The sequence below is a fragment of the Oncorhynchus kisutch genome, linkage group LG5 (genome assembly GCF_002021735.2).
Source record: "Oncorhynchus kisutch isolate 150728-3 linkage group LG5, Okis_V2, whole genome shotgun sequence".
Classification (NCBI taxonomy): Eukaryota; Metazoa; Chordata; class Actinopteri; order Salmoniformes; family Salmonidae; genus Oncorhynchus; species Oncorhynchus kisutch.
The window spans coordinates 31,673,177-31,683,176 of NC_034178.2; the positions used below are offsets into that span (position 1 = coordinate 31,673,177).

The 10,000-nt window shown below is 47.5% G+C and overlaps 1 protein-coding gene across 1 annotated transcript in view; it reads left to right on the forward strand.

Annotated features, from left to right (window-relative positions):
• Positions 1–10,000, forward strand: part of LOC116374106 (SLIT-ROBO Rho GTPase-activating protein 2) — a 92,530-nt gene that overhangs the window by 62,311 nt on the left and 20,219 nt on the right. The window contains exon 2 of the mRNA XM_031823895.1: positions 3,353–3,545. Within this exon, the coding sequence (XP_031679755.1) occupies positions 3,353–3,545 (193 nt within the window). The remainder of the gene's footprint in view (positions 1–3,352; positions 3,546–10,000) is intronic.

Consider the following 10,000-nt stretch of genomic DNA (forward strand, 5'->3'; position numbering starts at 1 on the left):
CCCCCCCCCTCTCTCTCTCTCTCTCTCTCTCTCCCCCTCCTCTCAATAATGGATGTTGTGAAAGGGGAAGAGTTGCCTCATTCTGCCTTTGTTTCTCTGACTATCCCCCCCCCCCCCCCCCTCTCTCTCTCTCTCTCTGTGTCCCACTTTCTCCTTCTCCTCCCCCCACGGCTCTCGTATGTTCCCTCTAACCCCTCTCTCTCTTTATTTCTACTCTCTACTTCAGCAGGCCTGTCTGTCAGAGACAGCATCACTGTGTCTGGCCCCGCCTCCTCCTGCTGTCCCAGGATCCTCATTGGACAGGTGGCTGGCTACCTGTGGGTCGCCTGTCTAAACACGTCCTCATTGTTTTGTCTTGCGTAGTGTTGTTGTGTCTGCTGTAGTTAGCCTAGGTGTTTGAGTTCTTAGTTTGTGTGTGTGTTCAATGTGTTCTAGTTGAGTCCGTCTCTCAGCAATGTGTTCTAGTTGAGTCCGTCTCTCAGCAATGTGTTCTAGTTGAGTCCGTCTCTCAGCAATGTGTTCTAGTTGAGTCCGTCTCTCAGCAATGTGTCCTAGTTGAGTCCGTCTCTCAGCTGCCACCATGTTGCCCACAGTACAGCCAGTCTTACCTCAGGAACGCCCTGTCATCTCTCTGCCTACTTCACTGACACACTGGGCTGCTCGTTGTCTCTCACACCCTACTTGTGAGCAGAAAACGTGAGCATACGGTTGGAAGCTTTGGGACGGTGGAATGTGAGAGTACTACTGTAGGCTTATATCGGGGCCAGAGAGCTCTGACAGAGGGGGTCAGGTCCCAGTTTTTTCGGGGACTGGGAAACGTTTTCTGAGACTGGACTGCTGATCTCAGTTCTGTGAATCTGTGTGTGTGCGTGCGTGCTTGCATGTGTGTGTGCGTGTGTGTGTGTGCCGAAGAGAGAACTGTCACTATTAGTAAAGTGTAGCAGGGGTAAAGTCATGCCCCCTATTACATCAGTTAAACCCTATTACACCATCATTTTAACCACCACCCCTCCCCTTTCTCCGCCCCTCCCTCCATGCCCCGGCCCACCCCCCTCCCCCCGTCGCACCCCCCTCTTTCTCTTCCACCATCCCTGTCTCTCCTCTACCTTCTCCTTGACACACAGAACATCCAGGTGCTGCTGTAGGTGGCTGGCGATGCTGTGGTCTGGGTGTAGGTCCTCTTGGCGTGGGTTCTCTTGGTGCAGGTCGTTCAGGAGGGGGTCTTGCAGGTCTGGGAGGGGGTCTCGCTGGTCTGGTGCGTGGTGTCCTCTGCTCTGTTGCTCCTGTGTGGGGTGCTGGGGCTACGGTTGATGGTGACGTCCTTCAGGGTCCTGGCAAAAGTTGGGACGGCTGCCTTGTAGAGGTGACCTGGTTGTAAAGGCTGGTCTCGTCCAGGGTGGAGTGGTGGGCCAGGTAGACTTTAGGTTTTGAGGCACAGTCTCGTGAAAGGCTTGCGTTCAGCCCCTGTATGGTGGCTGGGTGTTTTCGTGGTAACACTTGCGGAAAGTGGAATAAGCTTTTTCAATCCCTCCCTTGAGGGCTGTTGCCACCCTTTCCTGCTGGGCCCTGAGGTCTCTCTCTCTCTCTCTCTCTCTCTCTCTCTCTCCATTTCTCTTCCCCTTTCCCTCTTATTTTTCTATGAGTCTTTTCTCAGTTCTCTCTATTTTTGCGTGAAGCCAAAATAAATTGTGCAAGTCATTTGGTATGTATCTGGTTTGTGTTGTGTGTGTCTTCCTGTTGCATTGTCTAGGTAATTACAGGCCTGCGTGTGTGTGTGCATGACAATGAATCATTTCCCGTCATTCAAGATGACACAGCCAGCAAACAGCAAATTACTATACACACACAGCAGACATCATTCAACACACAACACAGACACATGTAGACAAAGGCTGCAAGCCAAACTGTAGTACCCACACACACCTGCCTTATTACACACAGACCTGTGTGTCTGCATCGTGTACTGTAACTAGATGATGTCATTCGAAGGCAGTCTACCCTCTAATCAGCAGAGAATGAACATCAAGATGGGAGACTGCAGTGTTAGTGTCTGCCTGTGTGTGGGTCTGTGTGTGTGTGTCTGTGTGTGTGTGTGTGTCTGTGTGTCTGTGTGTGTGTGAGGGAGGGAGGGAGGGACGGCATAGCTTTCAGACAGAGTTTACAGTCAGACAGATAGTTGTAAATCCCACTTCTCTTTGTGGCTTTGTGAAACTGTCCTCTCAGCTGTAAGCGGCAGAGCAGAGCAGAGCAGAGTGGCTGAGAGTTAGTGTCAGACAGTGGCCACACTCACTCAGGCTCAGCAATATGGAAGCTAAAGCCATCCGCTTCATATACAGCAGGGGGTGTAAAGGTAGGACACAAACAACGGTTTATGTGTGTGTGTGTGTGTGTGTGTGTGTACAGTTTTGGGTGTGTGCTTGTGTGAGCACTGATCGTGTGTGTGTGTGTTATTTTAAGACTGAGGGGTTCATAGAATCTCAAGCCCTCTTGTCTGCCAGGCAGCTATGAGAGCATAGCATTAGTCTGTCATCTGTCATCCCTAATCCAGTTTCGCATCATGTGTGTGTGTGTGTCCTCAAGACTTGAAATGCTGCCTTCACATTCGCTCAGGATCCTCTGCTTGGCCTCAGTCTCTCTCTCTATTCAGTGTGTGTGATGCCTTACTCACACACACACACATACACATACATACATACATAAACACACGCACACACACACACACACACACACACATACATGCATAGACACACACACACAGACGCACACACACACACACACATACATGCATAGACACACACACACACAGACGCACACACACACACACACACACACACACACACACACACACACACACACACACACACATACAAATTAGCCTGTAAAGTTGTAATAAAATAAAGTAGAACAATGTTCTTATAACAACATGAGATGTTTTATTGAAAAGTGAAACACTGTCCACTGCATCTTCATCCCTGCAATAAATCATCTTTAGCCTAGAAAAACAGGTCGCCTACACAATAACAAAACACAACTTCAGAATAGAATATTTGTTTCATATAATAGACTATTTGTATGATAAAAAAATTAAAAATACAATCTAGGCCTCTCTAATTGAAGTTAGACTAGGCATTAACATTTGAATTAGGCCTAATAAATAACCGCAGGGCCAGCCGGTCATGGCTAGTAGGGATCCAGCTTTGTGAAATGAACGTCAGATTTGATTTTTCGTGGCACGGGAGGATAGGCCGGTTCCCTGTGAGAGAGCTTGTTTTACAATGCTCCTGTGAAACGAGGACCGCGCCACACATTTCTGCCCCTGTTCTCTAACCCCCCCCCCCCCCCCTCTGTGTAGAGATCCGTGCCCAGCTGGTGGAGCAGTTGAAGTGTCTGGACCAGCAGTGTGAGCTGAGGGTGCAGCTGCTGCAGGACCTGCAGGACTTCTTCAGGAAGAAGGCGGAGGTGGAGATGGACTACAGTCGTAACCTGGAGAAACTGGCCGAGCGGTTCCTTACGAAGACACGCAGCACCAAGGACCACCAGCTCAAGTAAAATACACACACGCGCACACACAGACGCACACACACTACCACTCTGTCGGTGCTGTTAAGCCAGCCTTGCGTAAGCAGCTTAGTGAACTGATATCATCTGAAGAGGGTTGACCTGGTCATCTCTGGACAGAGTGAGGTTTTCCCCTACTGACCCAGATGTGTGTGTGTGTGTGTGTGTGTCCAGGCAGTGCAGGGTTATCCATAACTCATACACACACAGTAGTGCTGGGCTTGGTGTATGCCTCTTCGTCTGCTTTCTCACCACACTATTAACGTCAACACTAGGATTTACATTTAAGCAACATTGACTTCAATTTACACTCATTTCTTCCTGTGTGTGTGTGTGTGTGTGTGTGTGTGTGTGTGTGTGTGTGTGTGTGTGTGTGTGTGTGTGTGTGTGTGTGTGTGCCCACGTGGGTACATGTGTCCCGTTGCCAACAATGCCAGGTGGTGATTTTGTGCTCCGTATACTCTGCAGCACCTTGCAGTGTGTAACCTTGCCCAAAAACACGGACACACACACACACACACACACACACACACACACACACACACACACACACACACACACACACACACACACACACACACACACACACACACACACAGCAGAACAGTGATTATCTCTACCAGTGTGACACCTGGTTCTATAATTCCTCCTGTGGTGTGAGAGGAGAGGAGAGGTTGATAGAAGGAGAGAGGAGAGAAGAGGAGGGGAAGAGAGGTGAAGGAGAGAAGGAGAGAGGAGAGAAGATGAGAGGAAGAAAGGGGAAGAGAGGGAAGGAGAGAAGGGGAGAAGAGAGAGGAGAGGAGAGAAGAGGAGAGGAGAGAAGGGGAGGTGAAGAGAGGGAAGGAGAGAAGGGGAGGAAAGGAAACGCCCTTCGGGGTCTTTTAATAATAGCAGTTCTCAACACTGTGATATGACAGGGAGAACACATTAATAACACGCATACACAGCCAGTGGATTAGAAGGAAGGAAAGATTGAAGCTCACTGTCGGCGCTGTTTGAGTGTCTCGTGGCCTCCCTCACCAGAGCTTCTGGCCGCTGTCAGATCCTCTTCCTGTCTAAACCCATAATCCTCTGCTGTAATGTGTGGCGGGCCGCTCTGCTCTACGCCGCGCTGAGCTGTGATGGGTTTGGGACGGCCTGCTGACAGTACACGGTGCTAATAGTAAGACTATAGTAATAACAGCACTAGGAGTAATACTAGCAAGCCTGGTACATCCGTCAGTGACTGGGGAAGAAATCGTTACAGTTACATAGCGGGATATTATTTCTGACGATATGTATCGTATCGCTTTGACAATATCGCAATATTATTTTTTGCGCTAGTTGGCTGTACCTGCACCAAAACTCCAGTATTTTCCTTCATATCTTGTTCTCTGTCGTCTTTTTAAATTGGGAAACAATTTGTTTTCAGCACTGTTATTTCCATGTCTGTTCCATGACTCTCTCTTGTCCCTCTTCAGCAGACATATGGTGAGGAATCGCAATACGTACAGATTCGCATGAATCGCAATACGTACAGAATCGCATGAATCGCAATACATACAGAATCGCATGAATCGCAATTACAGAATCGTGTGAATCGCATGAATCGCAATACATACAGAATCGTGTGAATCGCAATTACAGAATCGTGTGAATCGCATGAATCGCAATACATACAGAATCGCATGAATCGCAATTACAGAATCGTGTGAATCGCATGAATCGCAATACATACAGAATCGTGTGAATCGCATGAATCGCAATACATCGTGATACTTATGTATGGTCCTTGGCAATTTCCAGCACTACGGTATGACAGGCCCACACATACGCACCCTCGCGAGTGACTGAGTTGACTGTGTGGACATGGAGACATCTGAAGACATCTTCATTTGAGCCAGTCTTCTACAGCAGAAAAATAATCCTTCAGTAGCAGGAAATGTGAATTATTACGTGGATTCTAGTGAATGGTCCGCTTTTTTTGTCAGGGCTGACACGTTTTCCGTCAGGGCAAATCAAGTCTGACATTATAAATGACAAACTTTAAAAAGCCTTTTCAAAAGTTCACCCACTATAAGTTCGCATTTCCTGCCGCGCAGGAAAATTCTCAGCAACAAACGAGTGATCAAATTAACGCCCTGCACCTGTAGGTCTTCAGGGAAAGCAAGCTGCTCTGAACTTGTTTGGCTGACTCGAGCTACACCACCTCTTCTGCTTTTCTCCTTTCTTTCTCTTTTTACTTCCCTTTCTTGTTCCCTTTTCGTTTCACTTCCTCTTTCTTGTTGTCCATCTTGCCGTGTTCCAGCCAGTCACACTCTTCCTGAAACTGATGACCTACTAGATGTACAGGGGTGGACTTTTCCCGGGGAAACACACACGATCCCCGCGTTGCCTTTATGTGATCAATATCCTGTCTGCTTGTGTCTGGACTTCCAGACTCAATCACACCCCCGCGGAGATTACATGTCTCCTGCGGACAGCACAGCTCCCCTCTCTGATCGATGCTTGGGGCGATCCTCTCCCCTCGGAGGAGGAGTGTGGGGGGAATGGAGGGAGGAGGAGAGGCGAGAATACCACTGTTTCGTCAGCATCTCATATTTGTCTTGCTCTTCTCACCCCTCGCCGCCCCCCCAGCTCTCTTTCTACCCCCCCCCCCCCCCCCCCCCCCCCCCTCCCCCCCTCCCTCCCCCCCATCCCGCTCTCTCTAACAACTGGGCCCTTAACAGCTCATCTGCTCCAGCTCTGGTGCCATGCTGGAATCTCACATATTTTCCGGTTTTGTGTGTGTGTGTGTGTGCGTGTGTGGTGATTCCGTGGAGACCCCTGGTATTCCGCCTATTCGCTGGCGGGCAACAGGGGGTTGCATGGTTTAACCCCGTAGTGACTGGAGCAACAGGGGGTTGCGTGGTTTAACTCCGTAGTGACTGGAGCAACAGGGGGTTGAGCAACGGGAGGTTACATGTTTAACCCCATAGTGACTGCTGCCCTGGGTGTTTCTGCGTGTCTGTGGCAACGAGACTGCATGACCGGAATGTGGAGAGACCACTAACATAGAGAAATGGACCCCAGCTTGCTTCTCTCCTCTCCTATCCTGGCCCCTCCATGTCTCTAATGCTGCAGGAATGTGTGACCCACTGGAGGAAGACTTCAACTGGAGGAAACATCCAGGCAGTCCAGCCAAAATGTGATGTCTTGGGGTCAGAGGTGACCCTGGGAAAACTTTTACAGTGCAACCAGTGAAGTCTTGTCTGAACGACCTATTAGACTTTTTTAGATTTAGCGTTTGCCCAAATCTGTTTGGAGTGGCAGCCTTGGTGTTGCCATGGTGACATCTGGGTAGAGGGTTAAGGGGTAGTCACATGGCGATAGAGGACACGCGCTGGGTTGCGCAACTAGGCGGGATGTCACACTGACTGACTGACTGACTGACTGACAGACTGACAGACAGATACAAACGCAGTGATTATCCAAGCCGTGTTTAGAGTTCTTGTTCCGAATATGTTCAGTTCTGGTTTAATAGTCACTTTGTCCTTTTCACAGCTATTTACCATAAGCTATGATATTACTATCACACAGCCCACAGCCTCCAGTCACATTGTTTCGCCCAGTGTTCCCAGTGCCTGGGTCTTACATCTCTAGCGTTACGTCACCATCAGCACCAGACTTTTCCCCCAGTCAACCTCCCCCTGTCTCTTTCTCCCCCTCAGTCAAAGACATGCTGTGTCTCTCTAACTGTGTGTCTTCAGGGGTCAATACTCTACTTATCCTGGTGTGTGTGTGTGTGTGTGTGTGTGTGTGTGTGTGTGTGTGTGTGTGTGTGTGATATACCAAATCTGTGCTTTAGGGCACAACAGACCACACTCATCCATTTACACTCATTCTGAAACCATTCTGTTCGCAGGATCATCTGAAACACACACACAGACACACACACACACACGCACACATACACAGACACACAGACAGACACGCACACATACACACAGACACGCACACACACACGCGAACACACACAGACATGCACACACACACACACACACACACACACACACACACACACACACACACACACACACACACACACACACACACACACACACACACACACATAGGAAGAATGCACTTTAGCATCCAGCAGCATCTCAGCATTTCAGTGCAGTAGGAGATTTACAGTGCAATAGAAGTTTTACAGTGCATTAGGGTTTTACAGTGCAGTAGGGGTTTACAGTGCAGTAGTGTTTTACAGTGCAGTAAGGAGTTTACAGTGCAGTAGTGTTTTACAGTGCAGTAGGTTTTACAGTGCAGTATGGTTTTACAGTACAGTAGTAGTTTTACAGTGCAGTAGGGTTTTACAGTGCAGTAGAGAGTTTACAGTGGAGTAGGGTTTTACAGTGCAGTAGGGATTTTACAGTGCAGTAGGGTTTTACAGTGTAGTAGGTCTTTACAGTGCAGTAGGGCTTACAGTGCAGTAAGGGTTCTTACAGTGCAGTAGGAGTTTTACAGTGCAGTAAGGTTTTACAGTGCAGTAGTAGTTTTACAGTGCAGTAGAGTTTTACAGTGCAGTAGAGAGTTTACAGTGCAGTAGGGTTTTACAGTGCAGTAGGGATTTTACAGTGCAGTAGGGTTTTACAGTGTAGTAGGTCTTACAGTGCAGTAGTAGTTTTACAGTGCAGTAGTGGATTTACAGTGCAGTATTGATTTTACAGTGCCGTAGGAGTTTTACAGTGTAGTAGGGTTTTACAGTTCAGTAGGGTTTTACAGTGTAGTAGGGTTTTACAGTGTAGTAGGGTTTTACAGTTCAGTAGTGTTTTACAGTGCAGTAGGGGTTTTACAGTTCAGTAGGGTTTTACAGTTCAGTAGGGTTTTACAGTGCAGTAGAGGTTTTAAAGTGCAGTAGGGTTTTTACAGTGCATTAGGGGTTTTACAGTGCAGTAGGGTTTTACAGTGCAGTAGGGGTTTTACAGTGTAGTAGGGTTTTACAGTTCAGTAGGGGTTTACAGTGTAGTAGGGTTTTACAGTTCAGTAGGGTTTTACAGTGCAGTAGGGATTTTACAGTTCAGTAGTGTTTTACAGTGTAGTAGGGTTTTACAGTGCAGTAGGGTTTTACAGTGTAGTAGGGGTTTTACAGTGCAGTAGGGTTTTTACAGTGCAGTAGGGATTTTACAGTGCGGTAGGGTTTTACAGTACAGTAGGGGTTTTACAGTGTAGTAGGGTTTTATAGTGCAGTAGGGATTTTTACAGTGTAGTAGGGTTTTACAGTGTAGTAGGGGTTTACAGTGTAGTAGGGTTTTACAGTGCAGTAGGGTTTTTACAGTCCCGTAGGGGTTTTTCAGTGTAGTAGGGTTTTACAGTTCAGTTGGGTTTTACAGTGCAGTAGGGATTTTACAATGCAGTATAGTTTTACAGTGCAGTAGGGTTGATTGGTCTGTCAGACACTGTCCCTCAACTTATGGCAGGCAGCAATGTAATGCGCTGCCAACCCACAGCTCTCTGCGTCCTCCCCCAACAGGACGGGTAGCCTATCCTCATCAGAGTGGTCTTTGAAACCTTGAATAAGGGTTTCAAATTTGGGAAAAAGACACTCTCTAATTGTTTTATATTTTTTTACATTTTGTCAGGAAATGCTGCTCCATCTCAGGTTCTGCTGTTGTGCAGTGGTTGCACAGCCTTTCCTCTACAGGGAGCCAGGTTTTCCTGTGTCTACCCTTCTCAATGGCAAGGCTGTGCTCACTGAGCCTGTACTTTGTCAAAGTTTTTCTAAGGTTTTGGTCAGTAACCATGGTGTACTGGCGATTTAGGGCCAGATAGCACTGCATTTTGCTTTGTGCGTGTGTTTGTGTTTCCCAATAAGCAATGTAGTTTTGTTTTGACTGTGTTGTAATTTGGTTTATTCTGATTGATTGGATGTTCTGGTCCCGAGGCTTCAGTGTGTTAGTAGAACAAGTTTGTGAACTCAGCCCCAGGACCAGCTGGATGAGGGGACTCTTTTCTTTGCTCAGCTCTTGGCATTGCAGGGCTTGGTAATGATATGAGAGGGGGTCACTGTATTTTAGAGGTTTCCAAAACTTAATAGCTCTTTTTTTAGTTTTTATTATTAGTGGATATTGGCCTAATTCTGCTCTGCATGCATTGTTTGTAGTTTACCTCTGTCCTGGCTAAATTCCCAAACTGGCCCTCAAACTATCACGGTCACCTAAATAATCCCCAGTTTACAATTGGCTCATTCATCCCCCTCCTCACCCCTGTAACTATTCCCCAGGTCGTTGCTGCAAATGAGAACGGTTTCAACGACATATTCAATTAGTTTTAGACAAATTTTTATGCGCCATCGTGCACTAAAGTATTTTGTCCCACCACACCAAACGCGATCGCGACACACAGGTTAAAATATCAAAACAAACTCTGAACCAATTACATTAATTTGGGAACAGGTCGAAAAGCATGAAACAATTATGGCAAT